Genomic DNA, 14,981 nt, shown 5'->3' on the forward strand with positions numbered 1-14,981 from the left:
ACATAATATCGAATTTTTATAAAAGCCGAAACTTGATTTATAGAATGTCAAAATGTTGAAAGTCAGAGTATGGGGTAGTAAAAGACGAGAAAGGCCACAACACAGAATGCCAAACTCTAGAATCATCAAGATTCTTCTCGATAATGTAGAATTCTGTATAGATTTTCGAATTTGCCGTTCTGTTTTTCTATACTTTGTTTCTTCATTTCGACTTTCAATATTTTCAATTTTCTATTCTTGGATTTCCCACATTTTTAAATTCTACGAATAAAATTTTCGTGTCTATGAAAATTCGATACTCTCGTACTTCTGTCAATCGGTAATTTCAGGTTTTTACCCCTACCCGGAGAACTTCTTTTGCAGTACTGAACTCAACAGACCGGAAATAGACCCACTTACTGTGAATATATACGTATACCTATATGTAAGTGTATGTATAACGTACACCTATGTATGCGAGAGAGGGATTTGAAGTATCTTTTTAATTTTTATTTCGTAGATTTTTTTCACAATTCACCTAGTGCACTTTGCAGGAAAACTAGACGACCTTAGCTCAGCATATAATGAGGATGGAAGCACTACTGTGTTCACATTCGCAATTAATTCCAGTCCAAAAATTCCGTCGGCGCGGATGAGTCTGACGTACCGCATACGGTCCTTACCCGTGACAGCAATTGACTAACAACCGCGTATTTTGATCCGAGTGTACTTTTAGGCGTGTATGACATTCACTTGCTAGAATGAAACAAAGGCAATGCATTTGGACTAACGTACGGAAGTGTTTCAGAAGTTGAATTCTCAATTTCTAAAGTTCTAACAACCGTAAAATTAAAACTAAATTTTCCCTGTCGTGATTTTTTGTCGGGTGACGAAGCGCTCATTCACCGATTAATACCGAGGATAATCGGGCAGAGAAAACAAAATTGTGACGCGTCAATGGCAGCCATGTTAGATCTTAGCTCACTGTTTGAATTCACATGTCGTGAATACACTCCACCATAAGATTGCAAAAATATTTAATATATTTTGGAGAATTCATCTGGAGTACTTCACTCCCTGTTCGTGTGTTCTATGTATTATGTTTATGCTGAGATGAACTGTGTTTTTTTCCTCATTCGGATGGCTGTTGTTGTAAAACCGTCCCTCGGCAGGTGAACAAGTACTCCAAACTTTCATAGCCTTAGAACCGTGGAACTAAGGTTCTCGCGCTTGTTCGAAATGCAGGTTTCTACCGTAATCGGTTGACTCGTTTTATTTCTTCCCCACCGGTAAATAAACATTTCAATATCCGCGTCGTCGCTAGTTTTGTACTAAAAAATTATGTTTATGTTTTTACGCTTAAAAACGTAAAATGAATTCCCAGAGTACTAGACGAAAGACAAATTGTACTGGGTGCAAATAGTACTCAATGAACGGATACATTTGTAAAACAAGCTCGTCGTCGGAGTTGAACCAGAACACACGTCTATTCAATGTAGGTAATAACCGTGAAATTCCCCACTCATACGAAGTAATTTTTATACGCAATAATTATGGCGGGCTACACTGTGCTGAATTTGTTAATTCGTGTCCACAGTACAATGGTGTATCGTATATACATACATATACGACGGTAATGTGGCAGTGGGAATAGGTCTACCGTGGGGAGTACATTATATAACATACATGATAACGACTAAGCGGGGCCCCCACGCTTTAGAAGTCCCCTAAAATAGATCGTGGTGGTGTATCACAGAGATACGCCCCTGTAACGGTGCCGATATCTTGGCACCAGCTGGGGGTGTTTTCAGTTAAGTTAGTAACTTGGACGGTAAAGTACAGCATCGTGTCTCTAGACTGTTGTCTCCCGGTCGACGTGGATGTACTCCACGAAGCCGGGCTGCTGTTGTCAGGAGGCTGCGCCCAATAGGGTTTCTTCGGTTGGTGCTCGGCGCGGTTTCTTTCCCTCGTACTGTCCTTCGTAACGGAGTCTTCGTGCCGATTTCTTGGACCTGTATAACGTGTAACAAACAACCAAGCACACGCAAATTCTCATCAGTACATTCTCACTGTTTTCCAGGAATTCCAGGTACACCAAATTTTTAGCAACAAAATTTCAGCGTCATTTCTTTTTTGCTTTTGTCCATACCGCGCGATTTCATTGAAGCTTAGGCAACGAAAGTTATATTTAAGGGAGGGTTTTTTTTTTTTTATTATTGCTAAATGTATCGATTTTTTCTAATTTTCTGGTGAAGAAACTGTACAACGGATCAATGCGAAATTTAACATGTGGATTTATTTATCTTTTATCTATTCACAAAAAAATTAGAAATCACTTCCACCCAAAAATACGCCTCACACTCCCTCGACGCGTGATGATCCTCAGTTGACGATGTGCGTGATATCTAAAAAACTATTCAACAGATTGCCTTCAAATTTGGAAAGCATGCTCAGTCGACGGCTTTCTAACGTTTGATGGAAAAAACACAATCCGTTGGATATTTTTTTTGTTTATGTATTTTTGGGAGGAAATGAGTTTTAATTTTTTTTGTGAATCGATAAAAGATAAATAATATTTTTACATGTACTTACGAATTCGTTTTATTTTTTATTTTCACTGATCTTCATCATGAATTGTTTAGCAAAAACTCGAAAAGAAAACTCGATCAACAGAATTAAAGATAAAAGCTCCCGTGAGTCTTGTGCGGAACTTGCCTCCGAACACCACCAGATATGCAACCGAAGCCTAATTATGTATTGTTACATTTTGAAAATTGAATTTACGATTGCCTATCTACTAGCGTTGAGTAGAGAGTATCATCGAAAACGCTCGGTGTACAGGACAAAGAAGCAATAGCAACAGATGAAGATGAAGCAGACGAAGAAGAAAAAGAAGAAGACGATAAAAGTAATTAAAAAATAGACACAGAAAGAGATACAGAACAGCAAACCGATGCATAGATAGATGAAAAACAAGAATACCTGCCAATTAAGATAGCGAGGATACAGGCAAAGGCCGTAACGACGCCGGCAGTCCCGGCGACGAAGAGCCAAACGGCGGGGGGAAGCATGCCCAAGAGCCTTGCGCCGTTTCCACAGTGTTCCTCGTCGTGACCAGATGGGCAATGGGGCCTGCCGTCGCACCATAGGCTGGCAGCAATGCATGCACCGAGTTCTGGGCACCTGTGCGGACAGTCACCGGTTGTAGATGTGTCATTTTCGACGCCGCGTTCGGGGAGTCTCAGCTGCCTCCGGAGGGCCGATCTGCTCCTGGATATTTCGAGCCAAGAAGCCGCGGCCTGTCCCGGCTCCCTAGCGACGAAGTCGATGAGAAGGGCCGGGGCCCGCGGGGGTCCCAGCCAGGCATCCTTGCCCGCGCCCCCCTCCCCCTCGGTGCTGAGCCACTCCTCGGAGAAGACGTGAACGGCGTACTCCCGGGCACCGGGCTCGGCAGGACAGACAACCTTGAGGAGTTTGGGGGGCTTCCCAGAGTACAGGAGGACGCGATTGCTCGTGGGGCATCGCGGCGCGTCGCTGATGACGGACTGACCGACGGCGGGGTTCGAGTCGAGGGGCAGAAACCAGCCCCAGGTGAGGAGAAACAGCGAGCGATTTTCCCGGGCCTCAACGAGCCACGGGAGGCCCTCGCAGTATATATCGGGCCTGGATAGCGGGGGTGCGACGAACCTGAGCTCCCCACCTTCGCCCCGAACCCTCTGTTTTCGCGGGCACTCCGGCACCCTAACGAGCTCGAAGCTCGCGTGGAAATATACGGTTTCAAAATCCTCGTGCGGGGCTTGTTGATCGACAAGGAACGTGATCTCCAGGGCTCGGCTCGTCGATATGTGAGTCAGGGGGAGGTGCGAGGTGTTGTCGCAAAGGCAGGCCCGCGGCAGTCTGAAGTCCCTCCAGGGCGCCTCGAAGAGCGTCAGGTGGGCCTCCCGCGATCCGACTTCCGGTAAGCAACGCGGTCGCCCCGTGTGGGAATCCGGCTCGCTTACGCAAGTCGTCAACTCCCCGAGACTTGCGTTGTGCAGGGTAAGACGGACCCGCTCACCCGGGCCCCCTTCGACGCGGTAGCGGCACTCCAACCGCGACGCGCCGCCCCTACCGAAGAGACGGACGTCCCTTGGCGACGTTATGGTCCCCGCTCGTACCTTCCGCCACACCCGATTGCACGCACCCTCGATCCAGCTCTCGCCGCCCTGCAACGTTGCCACGAATTCGTACCGCGCCTGGGGGAGAAAAGCGAAGCATTTTTACGATTAGCACAGCACTTTTCGCAAGGAGAGAGAGAAGGGTGTCTCTCACGGCCTGATGTGTTTCGAAAAATTCTCGGAGATCTCAGCCGGAAATATGAGATACGGTAAAGAGTATCGGTATCCTTCTACGTTTCGCTAATGTACTTGGCGCGGAACTCTACATAAATATAAATGCTATCTCTTCGGTTGTCAAATTTTTAATCAAAAGTATTGCTTTACTCGTCAGGACCTTTTAAAAATATGTTTGAATTTTTATCACCGCGATGCATTGCAAATTGATATTACCGTTTGGTGAAACACGCACTTTTGAGTGAAACATAACGTTTGAATAACTATTATGCAAATTTTCACCACTTTACTTTTCAAACATCTCTTATGTATCATATAGGGTGTCCCGTAACTTGCGGATAATAAACCCTTCTTGTACGAAAATATATATATATATGAATTCAAAATATAGATGATTAATGTTATTGTCGTATATTAGTCATATATATAGAAAAACGATAAAATAAATACAAGTATATGCAGGTATGTTATAGATATACCTATGCACGATTAATTTGAAATGTACATAGCATACATATCTTGTATTTATTTTGCTGCAGATAAATACGTCATGTGTGGAACACATATTCTTGCTACATCTGCGAGAAAGAGAAATTCATAATTTTTTTATATCTATTCATCACGGCGGTAGTGAATACCAGAAATTCTTTGACTTGGACGAAACTTGGTACCCGGAAGTGAACGCTGATAACTTATCGGAAGTAGAAATGCTAAAATTCAAAATAGGGAAGCCAAATAGCAACCATTCTGTAATAAACGACCGCATATCAAATCACTCAATTTTCAAATTTCAAGTTAATCAGACGTAAAGAAAAACGTATGACCCATTAGCTAAACAGCCTGCATCTCTGTTACGTAATACTTATCCATACTTATAGCTTCGTCAACATACAGTGCTGTAGAAAAATTTCACTTAACAAGAATATTGCTGCGGAATATAGTTCCCGAGTAACGGGACACCCTATACATCATAACGTACGATAGGTATGTAATTTTTTGAATGTAATGATGCAGCTAGATAGTCTCAGAATTGGTTCAATATTATGTCAATCGAACAGAATAACAACATCGAAATCCAATTGGTTTGAGCGAACGCTATTGAAACTCATTCAAGCTGCAATCAATTCGGGGATCCGGATAGATATCTATAAACACGACTACAGGTCGACGGAGAGGCAATAAAGCGTCGACATAGGTATATCCGTCGAATGACAATCGTCGGTAGGCACAATATTTGCGAACTACAAATACCGCCCGCCCGAGGTCGACTAAAGTGGATGAAAAATAGTTTGTTCTTCCCAATCTATATCCAATCGAAAACGACGAGTATAATACAAATAACTAGTATTGCAGCTAATAAATAAAAGTTGAGCGAACCTGAAAGTTGACTGTATGCAGCACCGTCCCAGGTGAACTTTCCATCTTGAGGGTGAGAGTCGGGGCGACAGTGAGGTAGCTTTCTTCGGCGGTACATGGCCTAGTAGCCCTGGTGGCATTGCGAAGAGCCGCGTGAGCGCAGAGTCTCGGTGCCTCGTCGCAGAGAGTAACAATGGGTAGCCCACTGCTTGGGGTACCGTCCCAGAGGGTGATTTTGACGGCGCAGGGCCGATCGGTCTGAGCGCTGACGTTGTTTTCAGCGTTGCCAGTGAGGTCGCGTTGAGAATAGGACGAGAAGTAAATCCAGACGCGGTCGCCAGAGAGGCCCTGAATGTTCCAGGTGCAGCTCGAGCCGGGTGGCAGAGAATGAAGGGGGGCCTTGAGGACGCCGGAGCGCCAAGCCGTGCCGTTAACGAAGAAGTGGCAGCCCTGGATACCGCGGGCGTAGTCGAGCCCGTCGGAGTCGACGAAGACGACCTCGGCCTCGAGTTCGAGTCTGAGCGCGGACGCGCCGAGGGGGATGGCGAGAGGGGAGCTGCGAAATTCGACGAGCATGGTGGGGCCCCGTGCTGTGACGCGAGGGAGGGGCCCCCCGCAGTAGGTGAGAAGCACGGGGTCGTCGGGCCCCGTGCCGTCGCGAATGACGATGCGGTCCCGCTCGGGGGGGCAGTCCTGCCAGACGGCGAGGGTGGTGTTACTCGCGGCGAGACCGGCGGGCCCCGGAGCGCTGGGCCTGACGGCCATCATGGCGTGCTTGCAGGTGGGGACCTCCTTCTGACGCAGATTCAGTAGGCAGGTCGCGTTGCGCGGATACTCGCCCGGGTAGTTCGGACTCTGGACGCGACACCGCTTACGGTAGCACTCGTAAAAGTTCCTCGAACAGTAGGTCCCTGGTACCGGGGCCCCCCGCTCAAACGGTAGTCCCGGCTGGCCCAGCCGCGCGATCGCTTCGCTTCGCGCGACGAACCGGTAGCGCAGGCTGAACTCGAAGGGGACCGACGTCGGCGCGTGGAAGAGCCTGACGGAGGCCGTCACGGTGCTCGTTTCGCTGTAGTAGGAGGCGCGCCCTTTCCCCGCACCGCACCATGAGCCCCCCGTAAAGGGCCGACCCAGCTCCGCGAGCTGTAGCGAGCCCTCGGGGCAGCTGCCCGTTGCGTCCTTGGCATCCGGGTCCAACCGACCGATTTTGAACTCCTCCCAAAGAAGTTGGACCAATTCGCCGTGCCCGGGACCCCCAGCCGTGAATGTCAGGTGGCAGAAGAAGGGTAGCCGCACCTGCACCGGCCGCAGAAGCACCAGCTTATACGTCCGGCCCTCCACTCCGTGGTACGTCCGGTTGCACGGCGTGCACAATGCCGGCTCGTCACTTCCGTCTCCACAGTCGTCCTTACCGTCGCAGTACGCGTCTAGTGGCACGCAATGACCGTCTTTGCAGCCCAGCTCCGCAAGTCCGCAGCTTCCTGCACCCTCCACACCACCCGATCCTCCCAGCATCACGATTATGCTCAACCATACTCCTTTCCATCCTCCCCCAGCATCAGCTCTGCCCTGAAATGGGAGGAAATTAAAATGCACGTGGGATTGAAAGGCGCTGTGAATTTCGTCACAGTGACGCCAATGCGCGATTTTCTATCCTGAATTACAAACAAATGTTGTATATAAATCATTCGAGGTAGAATACGGAAGTTTCATGAATTTTTTAAATTCAATGTTGCAGTAGTTTGCGCAAGACTAATTAGGTTTTATATATTCTTTTTTCATTTGAAACAAAGTTGAAGCGGACTGTAGCGTCGGAAAACTTTCCAACATGAAAGGCTTCCGTGATTCTATATGAAAAGAAATAAGGATTTGAGGATGAAATATGAAACGAAATAAATTTGTCTAAATACTCAGTTGAGCCAAGAGAATGTGTTGCAATTTATTGGCTCACAAGGAAAAAGCCGCTGTAGCTTAAAAACCTCTTATTATTATAGTAGTAAAGTTGTGTCAAGAGTGTATGAGGTGTTAGTGTACGATCAATGGTTGTGTTTCGCAAGTGGAGAGCTGCCGTAAGATTCGGAGGCCGAAGGCGTGAATCTATGGAGGTTCGATCGGCTGGCGGGAACCTACAGTTTAAATTGGAGAGGAGAAGAAGAGAACAAGTGAGTTCCGAGCGCGACTGGAATGGCCGGAGACTCAAATCAGACTGACTAACCGAGTGTCGATTCCCGGTCAATTATTTTTTCTTCCACCGATCAGCGCCATCTTGCGGTTAACGACGATCCACCTAATTGCGTACCCCCGCGATCGCGCCTAAACTTACCGCGGCTTGTTGCTAGCGCAGATGAATCAACTTTACTAATTTCAAGTATAATGATACATTCGAAAAGAAATTTCATTAATTTTATGCGATTAAATATCGTTTCGAAGTAGACGCGTATTCAGAATTAGAGTTAGAACTGTACTCGAAATATCTAACTCAATCCAGTATAAAATAATAAATGCATTCATCCACTTTTTTGGTGTTGATCGGAATCGAAAGAAATAACTATGTGAATTATTGTAAGTTGAAAAATTAATACGTTAATTAACTTTCAACAGCTATTTCCCCTGGATACACAAACTGGAAATTTGACCACATAACACAATACAGTAGTTTGTAATTGTGTTTTAAAAATTAATCTCACTGTAAAAACTGATGGAAATTTTTCCTCTACTAAAACTCTGCGAGGAAAGCCAACGCGCGGCAGGATACGGATAATATTTTTCTTCTCTTTTTACAATATCGGACTATCCCGTATGTGCGGGATACATGAACATATCTACCTGTCTCTCTGGTTCACACGTAAAATTTTATAAGCACACCTTTTGCCGCATTCTAAACTTACATCCGCGTAGAGGCAAAGCTATGAGAAGGAGGGAGCAAAAATGTGAAGAGGTGGAAATGGATTTGATTCATGAAGGCCCTTGCTCCGGTAAGCGAGTACAGGCCACAGGGGATAGTTTTACGAGGCCACTAGACTTTTCCCTCATCTTTGTCCCAGGGCGGTGCGGTTTTTTGAGATGAGAGCGCTATTATCACCGGCAGGTCCTGCTGGACCCTGCAGCAAGCTTAGCTATTGTCTGCGTGCGGTGAAAGGGAAGGGCAGGGGGGCGGGGGAGGGGAGTGGAGTGCAGAGGCGGCGGTTTGTCTCCCACTAACCGCGAAGGTGGAGGAGAAGGTGTCCTGGACTACGGGAATGCCACTCGAACGGTGTTGGCTAAAAGTTTTCTTTCATCCTTTCAATATATATTTTTTTAGCTCTTCTCATCCTGATATCTTTTTCGTTTTTTCCTCACCTGCTCGTTCAACCGTTTACTTTTCTGTCTCATCCATTTCACCGCGGGTAACCGCTGCGCAGAGCAAAAAGATGGGGATTGCAAATTGCTCGATCATGTAGTACAGTGATAGTCGTGTATACCTGCCCACTTGTGGCTACCTATCTGCGGTCCGAAACAAAATGCAAGTTTCGGGACTAGACGAATTATGTCAAAAAATACGAGCGATGCAGCCGACTTGAAAGAATAATAATGGAAATAATAACAGACTTTATTCATTACAATTATGTTTGTAATGTAGGGAGTGAGGAATGGAGAGAAGAGCAGGTTGGCAGTCGCAAATACAAACACCCGCATACGCACGAGGGACAAGAGAAACTACCGACAACAAGTTAGTTGGACGGTTAAGGCACTAATGAATATTACTGTGCAGCCATATTCATCCGTGCATACCCACTTCCGGTCACCTATTTTCGCTCCGAAACAAAACGCAAATTTGATTCTATACGAATTTTGTGACAATGACTGGTGATTCAGCCGACATAAGAGATTGTCATGCAATATCACATAATTCGTGTAGAATCCAAGTCACAGTTTCTTTCGGACTGAAAATCGATAGCTGGAAATGGGTAGGTATACACGAATATCACTGTAAAGAAGCTCGCTTTTCCACAGCTAATAAAGTTTCACCGGCATTCCTACCTCTTTTTTCATGGTCACGCGCTGCGCACCTCGAAGTTCGGCGCTTGTTCTTAAACTCGCCCCATCAACGCCAGTAGATAGGCAACCGAAGCTACATTTTGCATGCCATAGGTATCCAAAATGTACCTTCGGTTGCCTATCTGCTGGCGTAGAACGGCGAATTTCATGATCAGAAAAAACAATCGGTATACATGATATTGAACAACGTTGATCCATGTTCGTAGGCCCGACTCAATTGGCCTCGATAAACATTATATCTGGAAACTATGAGATTCGTTCCTGTCCTACGGAATTGAACGATCGCTTGAATCACGGTAATGACAAGAGGGATAAGCCGTGGCCCCCTATGTACACTTGTTTTCCAACGGCAAACAGACGTGCATGAAATTGCTTAATATAATACTCCAGCCACCCCACTGAGACTAGCTGGACATGCAACAGGCAAAATTCCCGAGACACGTTGCAGTTTTTAAAGCGAAAGAAAAAAATGTGCGCACTCCCAGAATACATGTATGTCTGTACGTTGGTGTGAACCCAAAGATAAAAATAAAACTGTACTCTGGAATTCCGACAGCGAATTTCGCGAAACATACTTCAAATTGTTTGCAACACAAGCCAACCCTACCGTTGTAAAATTCAGGGCTTAGGTCATATGGGTAATTCTTACCGTTAAAAAAGCATATGGAGGTACACATTTGTTGAAAATTTCAGGAGCGTTTCACACAGAAAACTCAATCTACTAGAGGTCCACACAGGATCCACAACTGTCTAAAAGACATCCACAGAAATCCACAATATCACTGGGGGTGACCGCGTGACTCGGAGTTGGCACTTTCACCAGAGACTTCCGGTATAATGTATCTATAAGATCTTACAAGATCGTGGTGCACATTGATAATGACTAGAGAAGACGTCCATGGGAGGTTCAAACTTGTACTTCGCAAAATTGATGAAATCTCTAATCGAGATCAGTGTGGATATCTAGTAGAGTTATAGAAGAAGTATAGCAAGCAAACGTTTGGATCTTTAATAAAGCTCTCACGTACTTCATTTCGCTTGAAATGGATAGAGATAGATAGAGGTATTGCATATCCATCATGGATGTCCATGGTGCGTCCATTAGAGATAAATGTTTTGTGTGGGGTGAAATACGCAGTTTGACAGAATAAAAGTCTACTAGGATACATTTTGAACGACTTTATATTGTTTCCTGTTTTTTGTTATTTATGCGGCGTATCTTTTGTTTTATTATTTTTTCTTACTGAGATTATGATAGACAATGTAGATAGATTAGATTTGTTTCATTCGTGTTCAATATCATTGACGTATGTAAATAACATAGCTGAAAACTTTTCAAACGAGTTTTCCTCTTTTTCCAAATTTTGAATCAGAAGTTCTGACCGATTCATTCTTATCAACGTTTCTTAAACAACGTACATTGGTGTAAATATTTGACACCTAAACGCAAAACGTATTCTTTCAATAGAGAAGAGTCGTCGCATCAAGGCGCTTCGAACAGTACGAGTTCTGTTTTTTGCTTTCATACAGATATCAAGTATGCAAAGCCGTAGTGAAGAGAACCGCGTGGCATGACAGAAACAGTTCAAAAATGTAAAAAGTAGAGAAGAGATATAAATGGAGAGTGCAGGATTGCGTTAGGTGGCGTATAGGGAAGGAGAGAGTTTGTAGCTGAACAAAAGCTCTGCCTTTTCACGCGACGCGACGGTTCGTAGTCAACGCGGCACGACGTCAGCTCGACGTTTGTCTTTTCGTCCTTTCGCGGTTTAACGAGAAGGTAAATAGAAGTTCGCGATCTGCAGTCGAGCGCGAGGTATCGTAGCGCGAAATAATTCCACTGCAGTTTCACAATTCGCACTCGTTCAAGACGAGTGAACAAAAGCGATACCTTCAATGATTTCCTCTTTATATCAATAAACGAGTTTATTCTTCACGTAAGTGTCAAAATTTATAAAAAAGATAAGAATTAAAATTCCATTTGTCTCATACTTTTTTGTTCACTTGAATTACTGAATAATTGACACATATTTCCGCCTTAAAATTACCTTAACAAGAATTTGGTGAAATCGATCAATTTTGATACCGTTTCAGCACTCTGCCACGTTTTTCTCGGTTATTTCAATCTGTATTTTTCAACTTAACCCTCTTTTTCATCCATACCCTCAATCATTATTCGCTCAACCGTATGGTAATTAATTAAAACCTGCTTTAGAGGGAGGATTATTTCGTTTTGGACGGCTCATGTTATCGTATCCTGTGCAAATTGCTGTTGCCAACGTTTCGAAAGTAACTGGCTCAGGGTTTTAAATACAGGTGCATAAAAACATAGCAATAATGAACATTTCTATAAACACCGTCGCCGAGTTATATTCCAAGTCGAATCCACGCCCAACGTTATTCTAGATTAAAGCAATTTTGCAACCGAGTAAATATAATAATAATTATCTTATATCACGCATTTAGTATTCGAATACTCCTACAAAATTTTCTATCACGTTGCTTTGAAGACCTGAGTTTGATATGTATTCTGCAGTTTGTCCCGAGACTTGCGGAGACCCCGTCAATTACTGTGATTCACGGTCTGATGCTTGGCTCAAGGATTGTAATTCATTTTTGATATACATGTGTCGAAATTATTAAGCCATATAGATACATAATGTTGCGCTCTTTCACTGTCGAGATTGAGATAAGCTTTTCAATCTCGATGCCTGGTTCTTACAATCTTTTCAAATCTGAAAATAATTGGATAATTCGGCAGTGACAAGAAATCCGGCCCGAAATCTAGAGCATATGGAAGTTGGCCTTACGTACGTGGGGATTACAGGTCTGAAAAAGTAATTGGATTAAGCGAATGAACCCTACTGTACGATTTACGCAGGGTAGTGTAAAAGGTCAATTAGTTCTGCCCTCATGAAAAGACACGTTCGTGGTAATACAATAAACAACACATCACCTTTACGATTTCATTTCCAAATTAATAATCATTACAACCTTTACAGCTGGCTTCAACTACGATTATAATGCACAAATTGTCGTTGCAGGTAAGGAGTAGAAATAACGGATGAACACCATCGTGCATCCCCAATGGTTAGAAAAGTACGCGTTGAATAGAAGCGGGAGTGGGTACAGGCTAATTGAGTTTCTTGAAGTTGAAGAAAACCGCGAACACAGGCAAGCGAGAGTGAAGTACATGGGGGAATGATCGAGATTGGGGAATCGTAGCAAGGTGTGAATCAGGAGTAATAGAATTACAAACCCACCATGCTGCGTCGTCATGCAGCTCTACGCCGCCTCTTCGCTGTCCGCAGATCTGTGGTGCAGGTGGTAATACGCAAGTGATATCCTTTTCGGCATGTTCACCCGGCGTATTACCCCAGCCGTTTGACTCTTGGCACGCGTCTTGAATCCCCAGACGTACGTACGCACGCAGGTAGACGACGAACAGTTAGACGGGCAAGACGCACGCACGCACGCCGCACTAAATCACCTCTGCACCCATAAAAACCGGACAGCAACGACACCAGCAGCAGCAGGAGCAGCTCCAGCGCCTGTCACACGGCAAGCATGCACGCACCCACGCACCCACGTACGGGCAATCCGGGAGCGAATTGTACGCTGGAGGTGCACGCAGCACGAGGCACGATGTGCTGGGGGCAGAGCCGAGAGCCTGGCCGCTGGGCGCCGTGTGCATCGATCGCCGTGTCGCCCTTACATACCCCGTGTACCAGAAATACCCTCCACCCCCGTTCGCCGCGGTTCAAGATTCGCCCATCAGATTCCGTCCGATGAGCAGATCGAAGCGGACGCGCTATGATTTCCGCTTAATTAACGTGCAGACCGCGGAGCTCCGGCTGGTGGGATTCTGTAATGCGATCGGACATGGCCTAGGCTATCACCGTGTGATCCAGTTTTCTTGTCTCGTTGTTACGCGCGTTCGATATTGAAGGCTGACGTGCGATGTATGTACCTGCGGACAGCCAACCGGGTAGATAAGCCCAACGGCTACGGGAGAACTTGAAATGCATAAATATCTATCCCCGCTTACCACGCAGACGTAAGCGCGTCACGGACGTCGATTGAACGTCGCGAGCCTGTGCACATTGTTGGTTTGACGTCGATTGTCTGCCGCGCGCACTCCCCGATTCAAATCCGTTCGGGCTCAAAAGTCGACGCGACCCGCGGAGCAATACTTATTCGCTCAGCGGCCGCAGGCTCCTGTTGTGGACCGCAAAAAGGACAAAATTTTTTTGGATCAGTATTCTCTACCTCGCGCACACCGTCATCCCCCCTCCCCCAGGCTCTTGGCTTTTTGAATTGTTAACATCGTGACGTAGAATCTAGGTATACGAACTTTTTGCTCCATATCGCGCGTCGATAATTATGATATTAGTCACCTACCATTCAGTGATCGATATTTGTAAGATTTCTGAGTGTTCGCATCCAACCCCCTAAAGCTACGATAACGATGAGCGTTGGATTTGTGCTTACTGCGTCAATTTTCTACACAGCGGTGGAAAATAAAATTTCGTTTTGCACATATATTTTTTTATATAACGAATATATAATGAAAAACTGTGTCATTAGGATTTAGTATGTACCAGAAAATGCATGAAAATGTATAAAATAAACCATTACTCATCAGTTTCGAGAACAACTTTCGCTTTCTTTCGTGAAAAAGAAGCTTCCCCGTCTCATTTTTATTTCACACAAAGGTTTTCACTTTCGGAGTATCTCCCTGGACTTCGAGTATAAAATGTCACTAATTTCTATTGTCAATAAACATCATATATCTTGAAATACGTGACCGTATATGTAGAATCACATTTCGGGTGCAAACAGTTTCTGCAGTATGTATGTACTGTATGTAGGTACTCGTCGAAAGGGGGGAGTGCTGCGTGTGCACATTAATATTTCAGAGTCAATTCGGTCGGCAGAGTTGGTCCGTGGAAATGCGTAACAATTCCGTCGGTCGTCGGTTAATTTTTTATTAATAATTCAAACCCAAACATAAGCTCACAATCAGTTGTATTCACGAATCCCGTCCTTCTTTAATATCCAGTCTGGTGTGCATTGTATGGCCCAGGGCTTATTGAAATCTTTTACCTTCGCAATTCAGTGATTATTTCAAATTCATTAAGACCAAAAATCCATTCGGTGATTGAAAATAGTCTGGTCAGTTGACTCTTTTCAAGATTTTGAATCGATGAAAGTATATTAACTGAAATTGCGAGGAATCCATTCAGATGTCAAAATCAGATCATTATTATACACAACGTA

At 44.9% G+C, this 14,981-nt stretch overlaps 1 protein-coding gene across 2 annotated transcripts; it reads right to left on the bottom strand.

Moving 5' to 3' along the window:
* Positions 1-1,380: 1,380 nt before the first annotated feature.
* On the bottom strand, positions 1,381-13,397 carry LOC124406844. 2 transcript variants are annotated; one of them, XM_046882481.1, is made up of 4 exons: positions 12,965-13,397; positions 5,688-7,235; positions 2,966-4,214; positions 1,381-1,991 (listed from the first exon to the last, which is right to left on the bottom strand). In XM_046882481.1, exons 1-4 carry the CDS (start codon positions 12,965-12,967, stop codon positions 1,696-1,698), a joined length of 3,096 nt encoding a protein of 1,031 aa, XP_046738437.1. In that variant the 5' UTR covers positions 12,968-13,397; the 3' UTR covers positions 1,381-1,695. The 2 variants fall into 2 exon arrangements, with proteins under 2 accessions (XP_046738437.1, XP_046738438.1); XM_046882482.1 differs by having other exon boundaries at positions 1,741-1,991; positions 2,962-4,214.
* Between the last annotated feature and the right edge of the window lie 1,584 nt (positions 13,398-14,981).

Source organism: Diprion similis, chromosome 6 (assembly GCF_021155765.1).
Source record: "Diprion similis isolate iyDipSimi1 chromosome 6, iyDipSimi1.1, whole genome shotgun sequence".
Classification (NCBI taxonomy): Eukaryota; Metazoa; Arthropoda; class Insecta; order Hymenoptera; family Diprionidae; genus Diprion; species Diprion similis.